Here is a 19,293-nt window from a genome sequence, read left to right as displayed (position 1 = left end):
ATCGTGTATGTCCAAGTGTATCTTCTAAACGAGAGGCTGCGAACAAAACCGTAGATTCTGTGATTCCTTTTTTTGAGAAAGCTGGTGTACCTACTGTTCATAAGCAAAAAATAGCTAAAGCTGTAGAAAAGTTATTGGGAGAGTTTGAAAGTTGGTTAAAGATCAAAGTAAGTGCCCGAAAATCTGGAAAACCTAAAGAAAGAATCAACAATTTTAGGAAAAGAATAAAAGAAAAAACCATGAAGTTTTGGCCAAGAAACGTATTGAAACTGATGACCAATAATGAGGACAAAGCTTTTTTGGAATCAATGATGTCAGATCGAAAAGCATCGCTAGCTGGAAAGGACAGGACAATGGCTGTTTGTGTCAAGAGGAAGAAGACCAGAAATGACCAAGAAGCTAAAAGAAGAAAGCAGCATGAAGTAGATGCAGCCCACTCTGCCTCTATTGTGCTCAGTGACAGCACTACTACGGACACAAGCACAGATGATGATAATGAATTTCATCAAAATTCCTCCTCCACTCGGATCATCAGGAAACACACAAGATCTGTGAAAATCGGAGTCAATGTCCAATTGTCCATATCCCTCCTGATATACTGAAAACACCGAAAGTAGTCCAAGCCTTAGTACGCAACAAAGTTTTGTCTTTTGCTATTTCAGCTGTGATGCATGAAATTATCACTACAACAGTCGGAGATCCTTCCAGATTAAGCTTAAGTTACACAACAAAAGTTGAAAGATTACCTATTCTTTTATCTGGTGTTGGAGGTACAAAACTGTTGGGTGTACCAGCTATTTCTCATAAGTCTTCCGATTCTGCAGGTACCCTCATTGCCAACGCATCTCTAAATCTGGTCAAAATATGGGACTGTCGCAACAGTTTGTCTGGAATGGTATTTGATACCACTAGTTCCAATACCGGAGCTCAAACGGCGGCATGCGTGGCCTTGCAAAATGTCATTTTAAAGTCTTTACTTTGGTTCGCATGTCGTCATCATGTAGGTGAAATAATTTTGAGCCATGTTTGGGATATTCTACAAATTGAAGTATCGAAGAGCCCTGAAATATCTCTCTTCAATAGATTCAAGCAATTCTTTCCTGCTATTCCTTCTTCAACCAAAGACCTCGAGTATATAAATATTCCGAAAAATTTAGCTTCAAGACGAGAAGAAATTGTCAACCTCTGTTACAATTATCTGCAACAGCCATGCAGTAGGGGGGACTACAAAGAGTTGGTCATGTTAACCTTGCTCTATCTTGGAGATACCTCAACAATAGCAAAATTTAAATCTTTCAATAGACCTGGTGCCTTACACAAGGCACGCTGGATGTCAAAACTGTTATATTCAGTCAAAATGGACTTGCTAGGATCCAGTATTAGCAACAACTTAAAAGGTATGTTTGTGAGAGGGAAACATAATATTTCAAATGGTTAATTACAAACTGGTGTGTTAAGAAAGGTTCCATCCTAAAGGTATGAAAACTAGTATATTATGCTGCAACAAATTTTAAGTCCTAGTTTTGCTTATACAACTGCTATGCATAGTCGACAATTTTACATAATCAAAATTTGTTTTTAGGGAAAATTTTTGGCAAAGATCAATTGGAGAAGCTTCAACGTTTTGTGAAATTTGTTGTGTTTTGCTACATTCCATGGTGGCTTACTGCTCCTATACCATCCAGCGCTCCTAAAAACGATCTACTTCTCCTTCATTCATTCCTAGAATACAAAAGCATGGATAAAGTAATCGCAAATGAAGCTCTTCGACGATTTGGGAAGCACATGTGGTATCTGACCGAAGAACTTGTCCCATTGACCTTCTTCAGCAACAATATAAAAGATTCTACCAAGCAAACAATGGCCAATAAATTGCTTTCTAAAGAAAATGATGGTGTGTGTAAGAACAGATTTGGTTCTGGATTTGGAAAACCAAAGTTTTCAAATTTACCGAAGGATACTTTTTCAGATTTAGAAATATACATTGGCGTTGATTGTTGGGTATTTTTCAATGTTTTAAGAATTGACACATCGTTTTTAAAGCAACCTGTTAAGACATGGAACAGCAACCAAGCCTACACAAATGCAAAACATGTGGTGGACAACATCAGAGTAGTCAATGATGCAGCAGAGCGAGGTGTTAAACTGGCACAAGACTTCCATGGAGCTGCACAAAAAGAGGATCGCTACCAAAAGATACTACAAGTCGTGGAAAATTCCAGAAAACTTCTACTTAATCAAAGAAATAAGAACACTAAATCTTCATCGTGGTTTCTGTGCCTATAAATTGTTCAACCAGAATTGTTTTTTCAGCTTGCATACTAATTTGTGCTTTATTGTTTGACTGTACTTTAACCATACTTAAAACTTATTAACTTTCAAAAAAGTGTCATTGTATTATATTAAAGACTTCTGTAGCGTCATCTAGTGTCCTAAATGTGCAAAACAAACAGCAAAAATGGACTCTCCACCCTCGAAAATGGGGGTCTATATACCAATTTTATCTTTTTTGGATAAGAACTTCAGCAGATATGCTGAATTCAATTTTAGCCACTAGATGTCGTACTACAGTGTTCTGACTGAAATAAAACATCAATTTACCCATTTTTCGACGACTCCTTGACTGATTTAAAAAAATGTTTTTTTAATATGATGAGGAAATTGAAGGGCCATCTTTTAAAAGTAACCCCATCCGTGTAGCATAAACATAGCACCACCTAGTGGCAAAAACGTTGAAAAAATGACATTGGAATCCAAAATTAAGGGCCGGGTGGGGGGTCTAAACTTTGTTCAATCGGGGTGAAATTTTGTACAAGTCATTTTTTTAGCTAACCTCACATATAAAAAAAAAGTTAGGCTCATTTATCAAAAATTTTCGGCAAATGGTGCACCCTAACAATGATGTCAGGTTGGCTAGGTGATGATAGCGGTAAGAGACGTCGTTAATGCAGGCAATACGGTATCTGCGACCTAGACTATTTAAACACCTTTTCTTTTAACGGTTTTCGATTTAATTCTCACACCTTGCGAACAAAACAATGCGTTCTGTTAAATCATAATTGATGTCACAGTGGTAAGACCTTCTTGAAAATAGCTCGTCTAATTTAGCTGGTTTACTTAATATAGCCGTGAATAGTTACGTAACTATTCCAGCAGCGTAAGTTACTCTACGATCTACTTTGAAATTTCCATACCGTATGTCAATGCCAATACTTAGAATCTTAGATGAACCATCGAATGGTAGTGTCGGGAATAAGCTATTCGACTTATACACAGGAAAAGAAAATATCGTCGATTTTCAGCTCGAAAGTAGGGGTTCGACTTATACACGAGATCGCCTATACTTGAGTATGTACGACAGTGCAGGAGTGTATATTGATGAGTGTATGAGATATACATTAATACAGTGCTTATTGAAGTAAAACACGGATGACAGTTTTGAAAAATGCATTTTTTCTTTAAGCTGTATTCACATAATTGTTTGTTGTGTCGTAGTTTCAACGCAATAAAGTTTGCTAAAATCGATTTCATGTTTGAAGTCACAAAAAATCTAACGGACGTTTGGATAACTCGTGAATTGAGAATAAAGATTCAACCTCGCATTCGCTTTTTCGCTACTACCCGTTTTGACTTTGAAGTTGCTCCTCACGCATGGGAAGATAAGGAGTGTGTGACTGTGAGCGTGCGTGCAGTGCGCATCTCAGTAGTAGTTCACGTTCCAGAGAAAGCCATGCGAGCAGCTGCTGTTTTGCGGGCAATAGCAACATAGGCTGTTTTTCGCTTTCGGCATTCTTTAAGTCCGTTTAAATGATCTAAATCTCATTCGCAAAGTATTTTATATTTGAAACACCACCTTCAATAAAATGAGCACAGTCTTCAAAAATCGCAACGTAACTACAAAAATGAGAATTAAAGTTTTAAAATTGGTTATAGGCAAATTATTCGTAAGCAATTGTTTGTAAAGCAATTGTTCGTAAGCAATTGTTCGTAAAACAATTGTTCGTAAACTGTTTTTCGTAAAATGAAATCCGTAAAACAATTCTTCGTAAAGCATTTCTTCGTATACATCAAATTTTAACTGCATGCACGAAAACATGCTTTAGGAAGAATTGTTTTACAAAGAATTAATTTTACGAACAATCGTTTTACGAACAATTGCTTACGAACAATTTGTCGGACACCTCAAAACGATAAGTAACGAAATGAAGAAAAGATTAGAAGCTGCCGAAATCTAGTTTCTCTGAAGAATGTTGAAGATCTCTTAGATTGAAAAGATAAATAGTGACAAAGTTCTGGAATTGGCAAAAAACAGAAAGGAGAATAATAACAGCAGTTAGAAGGCGCCAGACAGAATTTATAGTGCATATTCACAGGCATGAAGATTGTAGATTTGGAAAAATTTGCACTGTTGGGCATGATACGAAGAAACAGAAGCAAAGATAAACTTATTTAAACAGCTTGAACCAATGGGCCGCAAACACAACAATCAAAACTACCGATTTTATAAGGATGTCAAATGAAAGAGAACTTTGAAAGACCATGATCGCCGACATCTGCATCAGATTAGGGCTAGGCACATAATTATCATCATCATGCAAGAAAATAATATTTGCCCCTAAAAGCAGCATATTATGCTTATTGCATACAAGCAAAAAACTACTAACAGTGACTGTGACTAACAGTGACTCATCTCAGAAAAGCTGCAAAACAGGTGATTTTTTTGCGTGTGTCTTTAATTTTTAAAGCTGCGAAATCATGTTGTATTATAGAATTTATTGACAATAACTTGCAATGTATATATTCTCTTCTACCTTTTTTTTATGCAGCAAAATTCTTTTAGAAAAAGCTGTATTTTTTGTGTCTTGCCAGCCCATGTTTATGTGGAAAGAGTAAAACAAAATGTTTATTATATGTTTCAACAACATTTTTTGCCATATTGGGTTTTATGCCTGGCATTGGAAGATTCCAATTAGTGGACAAAAAGTCAAGGAAATCAACCTTCATGTTCATCTTGAAGCACGCAATTAGATTTTTTGCTCAGATATAGCTTTATTATGCAAATGGGCATTTGGCGTAACACCAACGTTACTTAGAGCATTGGTGCCTGGTTGAAACCTTTCACTTCAACACATGAACTCACTTTAACACAGCAACTGATTGTATTTTTTTAGATGTAAGTAATTACAATAAAATATTGTAGTCGGCAAAATGAATTTCTGTTTCAGAAAAAAACACTATCTCTGTACATATCAACTAAAGACAACACACCCCAACAAGGTAACTATTTATATTACCGAATTGATTGTTTGGCAGTTTTGGTTTTCAATTTGTTTTTTAAAAACTAGTTTGTGTTGTAAGAAAAAGAAGATATCATCTAGATTAGGTACATGTAATAAAAATTAGATATTCTTGTAGGCTAGACGCATATGCATCGTTTTTTTTTTAGAAGAGAGGAATTCTGGGTGGGCGAGAGTTTTCAAACAGATTTCATTGAATATGTATGTTCGCAATGGTCAGTCTTTCTCACAAAGACTGCGTTTACCGTCGCTGCAGCAATTAGGCTTTAATAGGTTTGATGTTTGCTTTCTTGCGATCTTATGAGCGCTGCTATACTAAACAAACTTCTTTTATATATGTTTTTGCGACCTAAAAAGCGCATGACTCGTGACCTGTTTAAAGTGGCGCCTTCGGATTTGCCGCATTTTGATTTGTAAAAAGGGATTGTTTCAGTACGTCTTTAGTTTGTTTCGTTTATTTTATTGTCATGTTGATTATGATGTCATATTCATATTCTCTTTCTTCGGAATGGCCCGTTTCGGCTAGTCCGATTCGGCTAGTTCCCTATTCGGCTACAGTTTTGGATTGTATATATTTTGTATTTTATTCCACAATTTCGTTTCTTTTGCATTCCGAAAAAGAAAAATAAATTGAAATGAAATTTAGCACAAAATGTTTGAACTATGATATTAAATTGAAATGTTTGCTCACATAAAATCGACATGTATCCTACGTCACCGTCTGTATGCAAACTTAGAATATAATCCTCAACTATTACAAAATTCCAAATCCAACGACGCCTTCTCTTTATTTAGAGAATGTTGTATTTTATTTCACAATATTGTTTCTTTTGTAGTTGAAATTATCGAAGCTTTAAATAAGTGGGGTTTAGATCTAACCACTAACCAGGGGCAACAAAAATGGTTATTACAAGTGGTGTTTCAAAGATAAAACACTTCGCGAAAGAGATTTAGATCATTTAAACGGACTTAAAGAGTGCCGAAAGCGAAAAATATCTTATGTTGCTCTTGCCCTCAAAACAGCAGCTGATCGATAGCTTGTCCCGTGTATAGATAAGTAGCTGTCTTTTTGAGGTGAAATTCACTTGCGAACATCTCGACTTATACTCGAGTATATACGGTATTCGATAAAAGACTGTAAAGACTTTCGATAAAAAACACAAGAGAAAACATTTCGCCGTTGTTGACGCTTTGAAGGTAAGCAAAACGTGCGATACGAAGTTAATAAAACCGATAGCGGGTTTCCACTCTGCTTGAAATCATGATTTTTTGCGTTTTATTTCGATAACTTCACTGTCTTGATCGTTGTTATTCACCCGCACGAAAAGGAAATGAATCGGCTTGTTTTCCAACTGTTTCAATTATGAGCTAACAATATCAAAAATTTTAGAACTATTCGTACTGCATGCGTAAAACTAATCGTTTCAAGCAGCGGTTCTAATAGTAATAAATTCGGTTTGCGACCTACGTGTCAAGTGATTCGAACTTAAATTTCAAATTTAATGTTTTCTTGTCAATTCTAAACTTTATACAGCAAACATTAAAACAACCTAGTTCACATTGTAATCTTGTATTGTTTTTTCCACATGTGCTGTTGATGCAAATAAAAGAACTTCTCTCTCTCTCTCTCTGTTGAGCAATATGCAAAGCTCACAAGACAAACAGCAGAAAGAGCTGTTTTAAGAATTCGATTTTTTTATTTTTGCGTGTAGGATATAATCGTTCTTATTACGTAACATTTCATGATCGTTGAAGTCGATGTCAAACCTAAGCGGTCGCATAAAACAATGATGCCAGGTTAGCTAGGTAATAATAGCGGTAAGAGATGTCGTTATTGCAGGCAATATCTGCAGCCAAGACCATTAAATACCTTTTCTTTTATCGGTTTTCGATTTAATTCTCACACATTGCGAACAAAACAATGCGTTCTGTTGAATCATAATTGATCTCACAGCGGGAAGACCTCTTCGAAAATAGCGCATCTAATTTAGCTGGTTTACTTAATATTGCAGTGAATAGTTACGTGGCTATTCCAGCAGCGTAAGTTACTCTATCTTTTTCGGCGAGTGCCCTATTCGGCGAGTTTTTGAAATTTTATTTTTGAAAGTGTATTATCGGGTACCGTAGCCTAATTATAATTGCCGTTTTTACATCGTTAAACGTTGAAATCGTGCAGAAAGGAATAAAAATAAAATGTTTGAACTATTATATTAAAATTCGTTGTGTCAGTTCAATTGAGTTGTTTTTATTTCTGACCATCATATGAAAAACAATACACGTCAACATAGCAAAGGTAGAAGCGACAAAGGGGCTCTCACCGAATATGGAACTCACCGAAACGGATTCACCGAATCGGACTCACCGAAACGGGCCATTCGGTATGAAAACAGAGTTAATGTAGAAAAACGCCGCTCACACTCACACTGTTTGTTTTGAAATTGCAAAGTTTTTTTTTTCAAGTTTTTTGCGCTGTTGTAAAATAATTATTTTGCAATAATAAGTTGCAAAGCAACTAGATAAATTATATAGGTCACTACCGTTCCGAACGGCTAAACTTTTGCTACTGTTGCCCACTTGGGTCGTCGCCCACATGGTCTCACCCAAGTGGGTTTGGCCCAGTTGGACTCGCCCAGATGTCGTGTACCGTAATTGCAATGGGTATTAAATCAACAAAACAACCTTTCAAGCATCAGTCAGCTGTTTTCAACTGAATAAACTGACATGTATCAAAACCGACTGTTCTTATCTCTACCAAAACAAGACTGATCACTTGCTCACCCACTGACTATTTGCTTTTTGCTAACTATTTCACTGCAACATTCATTCTAACTATGACACTTTAAATAATTGAATGTATAACAATGATCTACATTCTACTGGAGTAAATGGTTGACACTTGACAGCTGTTGGATGGCTTGCAATCTCTTTTTACAGTTGAACTATTAACTCACCTGTAGTGATTTGTTACTTTTCTATTTTTGTCTATGTAAATGTATCACGCTTTGGATGATTTTACAATGCAAATTTCAGCATTACTCACAATTTCAATGAGTACAGTAATAGCAAAAGTCTTTGAAATAGTTTTACATTCACCTTATAGCCATTCAGCCACAATCTCCTACAGTTTGTTGAAGTGAGCATTTTTTGACTGCATTGTTTTTGCTTCAAGTTTTGAAACTCTTCAAGCATTTCATATCGTTCTGTGTTTTAGCTCAATGCATATTCTCATTGCAAGGCTTTTTTTCCTTCAGCAATAGATCAACACTCGGTTTATTCAACACAATCAACGCTGTCTGCAGATTCATACAAGATATTTGCCACCATTATTTTCGGTTTTTCTTCATTATTTGATGATGATTTGGGCCATGTCTCTGTCTCATTGTCACGACAAAAACATTCTTCATCATCGTAAAATACCTCTTCGTCGGAGTGTGCTGTCGTAGCAGATCCATCGCTTTCAGCATTGGTGTGACTGCTGGAGCCTTGTCTGTGCTTGACAAAGTGAACCTATGCAAATAGATGGTGAAGAATTATTCCTTTCCTTTTTTCGTGAATAATTCCTTTTTAATACAACGTTGTTTGCAGTCAAATACATTTTATTTGATAGAGTTTGGAGAAATGTTTTAACTCTTGTTACATTTTCTGATTTTTTTTGTTGTATGATGTAAACAGTAGGCCTACAGCTTCAAGTCACCATTGTAAAATTTGTTCATTTTGCTTTCAAACGTTATGCTATAAATTATGTTGGATGTTTCAGTTACAGGATAACTGGAATTTTATTGGTTTTAACTTCAGTTTTTTGGTGTTGTTTCAGAGCATTATCTCTTATTTACCTTTATATTTCCTGGCTCAGGTGGCTTGATAGATGTTGTAGGGGTAGATTTCTTATTGTTGCAGTAGTCGTCAATCGAAAAGTAAATGTGACTGTCTCTACTTGGAGCATGCCGCAGCGTTCCCTTCAAATTTAGTAGCAACTGAGCGTATGCCTTGATTTATGACGTGGTAATAAAAAATGTCACATGTGGTTGATTCTTATAAGCAAGTAGACCTAGTACATGCAACAGCTATATATTCTTCATAAGTTCAGCTTTACCTGATGACTAAAACTCTCAGATACTTGTGAGGATTCGGGTAGTTCAACTTGGCGGGATCGTACGCTGTGATTGGTTGAAGCAATCGAAAAGTCGTAGGCATGATTTTGCATCACTCTGTGACAATGCGAATCATAATGTCAAATTGTTCTTAAACTTATCCATCCATTTATGCAGGACTCATTACTTGAGCATTTTCATTTGTTTTGCGACTAATGGGGTTTATCAACATAATAAACATATGCTTATTTATCATCTTTAAATCTTCTTGCTATGTTTTAAGAATTAGGCGCTGCTGTATTGGGAATTTTATATGCTTATTTTTTCGGTAGCTGAGTGTAGATGGCAGCTCGATAAGACACCTTCACCAAGTTTTTATACACAAAAAACATACCCAGAACTTCCATTTTTGAAGGATCCATGCATGCTGGCGTTGGATCTTAAAAATGTTTGTTTGCAGCATGCAACCATTCCAAAAAACACAAGTACAATCAACAATCCTGCCACAGAAGCCAAACCAATCAAAATCCACTTTGCCATTTCCTATCAGATAGAGAAGACTATTTAATGGGATGATGTGTTGACATTAAAGTTTGTTCAAGATTCTAATAATCTAACTTGGAGCTGATATGATGTTTTTGACAAAAGTTTTAGTTAATGCAGTGCAAGACTCATTTTCCAGAGGTAAATATTGATGCTTTTAGCTTTAATGCCAACATCTGTAGGGCTTTGTATGACGTGAAAACTATGGCGCTCAACCATCTCCTGTGGTTTCCAAGGATGAACATAGCATATTTTACAAACACCTCACTTTCAGCCGATGTGACAGTAAAGGGAAGTGTACCTTGTTGCATCGTTCTACTATTTACTGCAGTTAACATCATCATCACCACGAGCAAGAAAAAAGTCAACTAACTCAACAATTAATGATGAGAAATATTAATTCTAATACCTTTGAATGTATTACCTCAATGAGAGTAAAATTATTATTTTGTGGCTCGTACTTTTGTGTCTACAACTTACCCCTGTCACTACAGCATTTACGGCGTTCGGATCCTCAGCACTCTGTTTTCTCGTAGTGGTGATCTCCATAGGTTTGAATGTTGTCTGTTTTGTAATGAGATAAAGTTATATTTTTTTCTGAAACGTGCCAAGTACCGCAATTCCGGTACGGTAATTTAATTTATTTTGACATTCTCGCACAAAAAATGTTGTAGGTAAATCATCACTTTTCCTATCAGAAAGTTGGTTCTTTTATATTGATTCAACATCTGCAGATGGGCACTGCATCATGTATTACTTTTGTTGCAAAATTACTGCTTTCATTATAAATGAAACGTTTTATATTATACAGTATTTCCACAGCATACTTTTTTAGTTCAGTAGGCTCTGTAAAGCTTTTTTTCCTTACATGACAAACCAAGTTATCGATTCAATTGAATCCATACTTGAGTTACACTTTTGGCTGTGCTTGATCGCATTGAAGTTGTGATAATCGTTTGTGTTGCTCTTTCTTCATTGGATGTTGTCAGCAAACCCGCTGGTGCTGTCGTTCGTATTTTTTCTTCAACCCGCTCTTCAGTCGGTAGCTTCGGCGTGTTTCCTTGGAAGATAACATAAACGTTTATGTCGTGCTATAAAACATTGTTTTCTGCTTACTTTCTGACAGAAGGTTTGATTTTCTTGTTTTGATTTTATTGAAGTGGTTTATATTTGTTAACATTCTCAGTTTGATTACGCATCTGCATGTTGACACCTGTGCAGTGCATACCCTTGGGTGGATAAAAAGTCGAAGCTGTTCAACAGTCCATTTCATATTATATTACACACTGTCACTAATATACAAAGCTATCAGTAATATTCACTTTGTAATATTGCTGTGGTTGATATCACCCTTGTAGCTTGTGGTACAATTACGTAAGATGCTTCGAAACCCCTGAAACGGAAAACAGGAAATTGTTGGAAACTGCAAGCTCTTAATTGTTATTCAATCTATGAGCCCATTTCTTTTTGTAAGGAAAGTAACCATTCTGTGACTACATGATTTGCAGTATTAAATAATCATTTTGAAGTTCACTCAACAAACTTGAACAAATGAACATGCTGAGCGTTAACATTCAATATAAGGCGTGTATATTTGCAATCTACTATGGAAAATATGGCCCTCGTCAATGTGTGTCTGATTGTAAGCTACTTGTCAGTTCCCACATGAGAACTGCAGTTTATTGCAGTGCACCAGTTACTCGCTATGGAAACTTACTTTCTTGGATTATACATGTCAGACACGAAGACAACTTTCATGTCACCGCTGTGAGCCATAAGTGGCTGCAAGTTCAGTTTGTTGCAGTACTTTCCCAGCAAGTGGCGTTCACTTCTGCCATCGTATATGGATATGTGGTCGTACTCACAGTCGCTGTGCTCTTCCAAATCAATGTCTAAAAACGTTATCTGCAAAAGAAGTACCGGTAGCACCGATTCAGATTGCGAAGCATTCCAATCAATTGCGAAGCTGAACAGTTTTCGCTGAATACACAATAATGTATTTACCTTAATGTCTTCATTTTTATTTGCTTGAATGTTCCACTCACATCTTAAGCTGTTGGTGTATCTATGTGGATAATTAAGCGAGTGTATTGTTCCTGTTCGCCCACTTAAGTCTCTTTTCCCCCCACAGCCAGAAGCAGGCACTGTTGTATATGTTGCACGGAAACCTAAAGTAATTTCAAAAGCTTAGTTGCCGTTCTAAAAGTTGTAAGATGTAACTGTGTTGCGAATTATTATTCAATCAATATTTTCAATCTATATAGCAAAATGCTTATTACCTTTATCCGTGAATATTCCATTGCTTCTAAACGTGATTCTCAGTTGGTTTGATGAGGAAATGAAATTTCGTGGGACTGTTTTTCCACAATATCTTTCGACTGCAATAAAACGCCCTTCTCTCACGCCCTTTCCAATGTTAGTTATCTACATTTGAAAAATAAAGGTATTGTGGTTTTAGGATTCTTGAGTGTCTATCAATTCAAGATGACACAAAAATTATATACTGTAGTAGCGAGAGTGGCATAATAGCAAGGTGCTGTAGTATCGAAGTTTGACTGTATGGATACTTTTCTTGAAGATGCTTAATTGCTCAACGGCAACTCTAACTGAATTGGATGCGGCTCATACACAAACAATTTCAAATTGAGACTAATAAATTTTATACCATTTCAACATTGTGTTACTGTGTACCCTACCTGTACGCTGTCATCCAAGCAGTTATCTGGAAATCCTTTCCTTATTTGCATGTCTGTGAACTTTAATTCGATTAGCTGTTCAGAATAATTGCAGTTAGTCTTAAGAACAAGCCGTGAAAAGTTTCAACCAAGTCACTTTACAAAACGTTTTATTTTGAAAGTTTAGTCTCACCCAATTTCCGGTTTAATCATAAGCCAACATGATGAATCTACGAAAAAACAATCTTCAAATATAATTTAACGTCATTTTACGCAAACGATTTGCCGATAGAATATCTTACCTTATCATTATCGGTGAAAATATCCCACAAGCAGTTTCCGTTGTTGTTATAGTTTTGAGGGTAGTTCATGGACTGTATGCTACCCCTAGGATCACGTAATATCTGGAAAGCATAGACATCACCTTTTTTTCATCACCTTTGTTTCAATTTTTCAAACTCACGCGTTTTGACTAGTGCCATCTTTTTTATATAATACAAGCAGTTGCTTCGTTTCGGATTTTAGTTTTTACTCTTCAGAATGACCTATTTTCGATATGTGGCAATTATGCTTAAACTTAAAGGTTTAAATTAACCACTAATCTCAATTAAACGTTCTTGGCATAAGTTACCTGTGGACCTCCGCATCCCGATCCATTAACGAACTGGTACGTTGCTCGGAATCCGCTGTAAGCTTCATAATGATCGCTCATGAAACGAACCTGACGTCACAAAAAAAGCACCCTTAGAGTCAACATGACAATTTAGTGAAGATTTTAGTTTTACATTTCTACGGTAGTTTATTACAGTTGTTTGAAATCTCGGTTGCTCTACAAGTTTTTGAGTGTTTGTCTTCAGATTTGATTTTGCAAAGGGGAAGTCACCCAATTCTAAGATGGAAAGTGGAGAGTTTTTAGTTGTTATTCATGGCTGACTTGTATCTACTGAATACTTGGGCCAGTAAGCCGTATTATTATGCCTGTCTTTGCATAACTTCAGTTGCAGCTGTTGTGTGTAGCTATCACGTTTCAGTGAACAAACCTCCAATTTATTGTAGGTTGAAGTGAACGTTCCCGGTTGCATTTTGCCACAAAACTTTCCAAGCGATTGTTCCACTTGTCCAATCACGTCTAGGACCTGAAACATTTAAACGGTTGTTTTTACGAGTTCACGTCGGTTGGTGATTTTACCACTGCTTCTGCATTTGCTTCTATCTGTGAACATGAATCAATCTGACAATGCTGAACAATAACTAGCAGTGTCACGTCAGTGTTTTGATCAGTGTGAAATTCTGACCAGGATAGCCAAAGTATAAACTTAGAAACTAATGGTGTTTGTACTAGCCCAGAAGAATTGGCAAGACATTACCTTTAGTAGCGTATTTTTGACGAGAAAAGCCAAAGGTATGGTGAAAGGATAGAGCAAATCTCGCACCAGTGACGCTGGCCTGAGAACTTAAACGTCATCAAGTCAAGCAACAGCAGTGATTTTCATTTATCCCTTTGCACAACCAGTGATAGCTTATAGTGTCTGGTATTCGTTGGTCCAAACAGAAGTAGTTGCTGACATCATTCGCTATGACCAATGAAATTTTTCAATAAAACTCTCTGTATATTTTCCAGCGTGTACTTTAAACACCAGTATCTAAAACTCTCTTACTTCAACGTATTCCAAGCGGCAATTGTTGGGGCTAGCCTCCAACGCAAACCGATCTTCAAATGTAAGGACTATAGTTTGGCCAGTCGGCGCTGTGATGTCCCATCGGCAATTCGCATTGTTGTCATAGTTTTGCGGGTGGTTCATGCTTGCAATGAACCCACTTGGGTTGGTCAATGTTCTAGGACCTCCACAACCTAAATTTAATAAACAAGTTCAGAGTTAGCACCCATTCTACTATGCATCAGTGGTTCCCAAGCATAGCCTATTCTATTGTTGCTCTCTTTGCAGATGGCAAAACTCTATCAAAAATGTATGTTAAGTGCCAGTATAAACAAAAGGAGGTATTCACACCAAATAAGGTTATGTTTTTGTGATCATGTTGTATCAAACAATAAATGATTGTGTTAAAGTAATAAGGAATGCCACCGATTTTCCTTTTCTTCATCACTAAAAAAAAGTTATGAGGCGACAGCATGCCGCAGTCTCCGATTTGAAAGCCGTCTGTACTAGACTGCCAACTGCTGTGCTTGCTCACCTGATTCTGTGTCGATATTGCAGCCTAGTAGTTCTAGTCTCAACGCCATCCTCGTTTTGTTTGGAATCCAAGCCACAGGAACAATTTTAATTATCTTAATAAAATAAATGATTATATTTCATATTCGTGCAATGGTGTAGCTAAATTTCTTCGTTATTTAAGACTCGATTTGTCGGTGCCAACATTGGCTGACATCAACGAGTTTACTTCACAGTGTAAATACTAACGACCTGTTTTAGTCTAAAACAGATCGTTGGTATCTACATTGTGAAGTAAGCAACGATCATGCTGCTAAAAACGAAACTCAATCTATTCAAAAATTTATTGTGCAATTTATTTATTTGTTAAAGTGCAAGATAAAATAACGGTCTTTTAAAACATAAGTAGGTACGTTTCTATTAAATAGTTTGTGGTCTTCAATAATTTACAATAGTTTTACCTGGGCTTGAACAGGTTCTTGAAAGACGGTTGTTACTATAGTGTTTGTGTCTGTATTTCCGTCAAACACCAACGGTCCACCGCTAAACAGCATTTGTAACTTTAAACAATAAATACTTGCAAACGCACATTCCACTATTGAAACCAAAGGTATACTTGTGTTTTACTCACCCGATACCTTCAGATACTGCCAACCAGTTTGATTGCCTTGGATACTCTTTGTACAAAACTTTGTAAGCAGGAACCCACAGTTGGTAACCAAACCTAGCGATGACCTGGCCTTGGGTTTGCACCCCACTCACGTACATCAGCTTGTCCAAGTCGATCTAGAAATGGTCAATTTTGTCAAAATCTTATTATTATTTTTAATTACTGTATGCACAAGCCCATGAATCTTACCTGAATCCACTGGTCTGGCTTTGCATATGTGACCCATGCGCTCGCACCGTTTAAACGTGCATGTTCTTTTCCATAGTTTAAACCGGGCACTGCCACGGAAACCGATAAACTGTCGTCAGGGATATCCCCACTTTCCATGCCCAACTTTTTATCGCATGGTCTGTCGAGCAAACTTAATGGTGTCAAGACGGGCTCATCTAGCGGACCTTCTTCATCAACTGCTATGATCTGTGGTGATACGTGTACCGATGCTACAAGCAGCAACTGCAGAAAGTTCTTTGCTAATTTCATTTTAGTTTAACCCTAATAAAAATTGCAGTAACTACCAGTAGCCTACTACAAATTCTGAAGTTTTGCATAAAAATTTTAAAATCTGACTTCCTAGAAACAAACACACTTCGTTAGTTAAGTTTATAGCTACATCTTAAAGGCAGAATGCACATGCACAGTTGCACACTGTTTGCACTTTTCATCAAAACTTGTCAAAATATATTCTAATTGTTGTAGTCACTGAGAGAAAGTGAAGCCTTGCGCGTTCAATAGCATTTTTTTTTCTGCTTGAATGCGAAAGAAATTTGATAAAAAAAAATTTCTGTTTGCTTGCTATGCCATTTCACCAATAGGAAGTAATTGTTGGCGCCAAAATGTTTTGCTTCACGTTATAGATGAAATGCAGCTGTTCCTTGAGGTTGAAATTGTACTCGGATTTAAAACTTGGAAATCAATTGTCTGATTAAAATTTACCTCAAACCTTTTACTAGAAACTTGACTAAAAGTTAGAGAATTAAAACTATAAATCGGAGAAGTAATTTGGTGTGGGCTACACGCTACAGATATTTGCAATGAAAAGAAATTTTTTGCAATCACAGTATTCAGCAACCGAAAAATGTCTTCGGCTGATGCCCTTTGATATTTTCAAAATAAAACTGGTAAATGCTTAGTGCTGGACCTTTTCGAACGTAGCATCATTTGTTAGATGATGTGAAGACTTCTCGTGTTAATTGCTTGGCCCCGTGAAACGTGATAAGATTGTCTGTCTGTCGATCAGAAGGTTTTCTGTTCTATTCTCACCTAAGATATTCGAAATTGTGTTAACGACTTGCTTGAAGGTGGACACGAAGACTGGCTTCTTTGCTTTCCCACCCCCTTTTTTAAATCTTGACTTGTTAATTTGGGTTTGGACCATGCTATGGAGAATACAGTACAACGCTTTGACAATTAGACATAGTCTTGGATGAGGTGGCAGCGCAAAGATAATGTATATTTGCGGAAGTTCTACATGGTGATTAACGGCGGAAGTGTAGTTTTACCTTGTGTTACGCATTCATACTAGTATGACTACATCTCTAAATGAATTGTTTTGTCTTTCAGTCATTAAAAAGGACCGAAGCAACATTTTACTGCGATATCTTTTCAAGCAGCGAGACAAGAAAGTAAAGTTTTCTCATAACCTTTTTGAATTATATTGATAGATTATTATAAACGCGAATCTGTTACCGATATTTTTGCTTCATAGGCTTACTGTTTTGGATTGAAGAACTAGATGCGTAACCCATTTTTGTCCGAATCTAGCAATTTAATGTTCCTCTTCCTCACTTGTAGAACACTAGCACGGACCCCTCGAAGAGGAAGGTGGATTCTGCTGATGATGTAACAACACATTTAGATCCTGATGAGCCGAGAAGAAAAGTTTCTCGGAATAACGATATTGGTTCCATCGCTTCCTCTTCCACCGCGGCTGATCAACTTTCAGACCAAAATTGATGACTCCTGTAAACAAGATCATCGGTCCCAAATCTTTATGTTGCCGTGACCTATGCATTAGAATCATTAACTTTTCGAATGCTCTTGTGGGGTAAGAGCATTCCACCGCTCGTTCAGTTTGACTTCATTGGGTCATTGCAACCCGTGACAGTGGTAGCTCTCCATGTTTAACTGCCACAGCAAGTCAGGCCAGTCACGAACAAATTGTTGTGTGGAGGTAGAGCAAAGCTCTGCAAACCGACATTGCTGTGTTAAACCTTTAGAACAAAGTACTTTTTTTCGTTTGTTCTTATATTTGTAGTTCGCTAAATCACATTCATTACAATTAGCCGAGTCGAGTCACTCGTGTTCACAATAATATATCATCGACTTAATAGGGGAAATTTGGTTAGATGTCCCTCAAACGTTGAAAACAAGTCGTTGAAATCTTTCTGTCAAGTGTAAAAACTTTTACAGAAATCCCGGTTTAGTTTTAGAAACTTCGTCAAATGTATTACAATCTTAAACAAAAACCATTATTGGGCCACAAAATATGCAAATAGCGTCCGAAACTAAGTTAAGTAAAATTTGTCAATTTTTTCTGGGTGCAATCACCCTACACATGAATGTGTGCTTCTTTTACTTTGTTTACGTTCTCGTGTAATTTGTTATTTTTCGAAGCTATGTTGTCCCCCTTGAAATTGTTTTACCAGATCCACCGCTGCATTGGCACTTCAAAAACATGGCGTGCTTTTGTAGTTTTGACACGTTTGTTAACTGTACTTTAAGCTGCTTTTGGATGCATTATGGCATTGCAATCCAACTAGGCGAATCATGCAGTTGTAGCAGTTTTAATCTTGTCCCACAATAAACCTGTCGATTCATTTAAAAGCAGCTCAATACATTGCATGAAGAAGAGTGGTATGCTTCGCTTTGATTATTATCGATGTTTATTTATTGATTTTGTTTTCTGTAAGGTTTTGTTTGTCGCATCCAGGCTTACGCCCGGAGATTGAAGATTTAGATTAAGTGGACGCCTTCAGGCATGCTTTGCCAAAGACACAGCCACATGCTCTTGAGCGGTGTCGAACCGGCGTCGTTTTGAGTTTCCTTCCAGGGCTCTCACCAATGCAGCCGGTCAGTAAGGTGATCACAGGCTAGTGTATAACCTTTTGTTTCGTCATATGTTGTGCTGTACTTTCTCACATTGTAGCTAGCCCACAGGGCGAAACTTTTTGAAAGAAAGGCTGTACCTTGAAAAAACGCGAATTAAAAAAATAATATTAAATCCTTCGTTGTTATTACAAGTTTCAAATTTTTGTTCTGTAAACGAGTTGTATTTATCTCTTGTCAATCTCGGTAACCGGCCCTGCGTCAGTGGTTCAAAGCCTCTACAAGTATGTGAAATAGCCAGGAATAATCTTTCGCTACTTCTTTTCTGTTGAATGCATTTGTACCGTAGGCCTATAGCCTACTATTTTCGCAACAGACGAAATAAAAGGTTTCTTTTCAACCTATCTGAGGCTTTGTCAGTCCGAAGATAAAGATTTAACCCTTAATCACTAATAAAATTAATTTGCGTTCTTCTGGTGACTATTTACTAGGTTACCTCGTGATGTTAAAGATGATAACTAGCTTTTTTTTTCCGACGTTTCGTCAGTCAGCACGACTGACTTTATCAAGGTGGCTAAAACAGGTTAATACAACCTGTTCAGCAACGATGGCACAACACAAAAACATACTGATAAAATGAGTAAAGTAAAGCAGCAAGAATCAGAATTAAAACACGCAACAAGATACCTAGAGGTTAAACTAAATGCAGTGAATGCCTAAAACCAGTAGGCTACTTCCCGCAGCGTAAATTTATGTATCTATTGGGCCACTGTCAAGAAACGTTGAAAAGACATCAGACAA

At 36.8% G+C, this 19,293-nt stretch overlaps 3 protein-coding genes across 3 annotated transcripts in view; 2 read left to right on the top strand and 1 right to left on the bottom strand.

Moving 5' to 3' along the window:
* LOC145775363 (DET1- and DDB1-associated protein 1-like) overlaps nucleotides 1–18,659 on the top strand; it is a 28,142-nt gene extending 9,483 nt beyond the window's left edge. Inside the window, exons 3-5 of the mRNA XM_082586653.1 lie at nucleotides 5,226–5,277; nucleotides 17,008–17,069; nucleotides 17,239–18,659. Coding sequence (XP_082442779.1) covers nucleotides 5,226–5,277; nucleotides 17,008–17,069; nucleotides 17,239–17,400 — 276 coding nt within the window. The 3' untranslated portion in view covers nucleotides 17,401–18,659. The remainder of the gene's footprint in view (nucleotides 1–5,225; nucleotides 5,278–17,007; nucleotides 17,070–17,238) is intronic.
* Nucleotides 1,353–2,572, top strand: LOC145768392 (uncharacterized). Its single transcript, XM_082579878.1, has 2 exons — nucleotides 1,353–1,397; nucleotides 1,583–2,572. Exons 1-2 carry the CDS (start codon nucleotides 1,358–1,360, stop codon nucleotides 2,284–2,286), a joined length of 744 nt encoding a protein of 247 aa, XP_082436004.1. The 5' UTR covers nucleotides 1,353–1,357; the 3' UTR covers nucleotides 2,287–2,572.
* Nucleotides 8,301–15,927, bottom strand: LOC145776020 (uncharacterized). The gene is made up of 19 exons (XM_082587432.1): nucleotides 15,637–15,927; nucleotides 15,409–15,563; nucleotides 15,239–15,320; nucleotides 14,800–14,893; nucleotides 14,265–14,458; nucleotides 13,647–13,742; nucleotides 13,238–13,327; nucleotides 12,909–13,010; nucleotides 12,628–12,702; nucleotides 12,211–12,355; nucleotides 11,936–12,099; nucleotides 11,649–11,836; nucleotides 11,254–11,324; nucleotides 10,837–10,991; nucleotides 10,412–10,495; nucleotides 9,783–9,931; nucleotides 9,391–9,505; nucleotides 9,131–9,253; nucleotides 8,301–8,804 (listed from the first exon to the last, which is right to left on the bottom strand). Exons 1-19 carry the CDS (start codon nucleotides 15,925–15,927, stop codon nucleotides 8,568–8,570), a joined length of 2,610 nt encoding a protein of 869 aa, XP_082443558.1. The 3' UTR covers nucleotides 8,301–8,567.
* Nucleotides 18,660–19,293: the final 634 nt, after the last annotated feature.

The sequence above is a fragment of the Aplidium turbinatum genome, chromosome 1 (genome assembly GCF_918807975.1).
Source record: "Aplidium turbinatum chromosome 1, kaAplTurb1.1, whole genome shotgun sequence".
Lineage (NCBI taxonomy): Eukaryota > Metazoa > Chordata > Ascidiacea > Aplousobranchia > Polyclinidae > Aplidium > Aplidium turbinatum.
Note: the sequence above shows the minus strand (reverse complement) of the source record. Positions and strands in the feature narration are given on the sequence as shown.

Excerpts from the sequence above, each read along its gene's own strand:
- LOC145768392 (XM_082579878.1), top strand. The coding sequence starts at position 1,358 with ATGGACTTGCTAGGATCCAGTATTAGCAACAACTTAAAAG. Across the intron at positions 1,398-1,582 it reads TATTAGCAACAACTTAAAAG|GGAAAATTTTTGGCAAAGAT; the intron begins GTATGTTTGTGA and ends ATTTGTTTTTAG.
- LOC145776020 (XM_082587432.1), bottom strand. The coding sequence starts at position 15,927 with ATGAAATTAGCAAAGAACTTTCTGCAGTTGCTGCTTGTAGCATCGGTA. Across the intron at positions 9,506-9,782 it reads TTCAAAAATGGAAGTTCTGG|AGTGATGCAAAATCATGCCT; the intron begins GTATGTTTTTTG and ends GCATTGTCACAG. Across the intron at positions 9,254-9,390 it reads CTGAGAGTTTTAGTCATCAG|GGAACGCTGCGGCATGCTCC; the intron begins GTAAAGCTGAAC and ends CTAAATTTGAAG.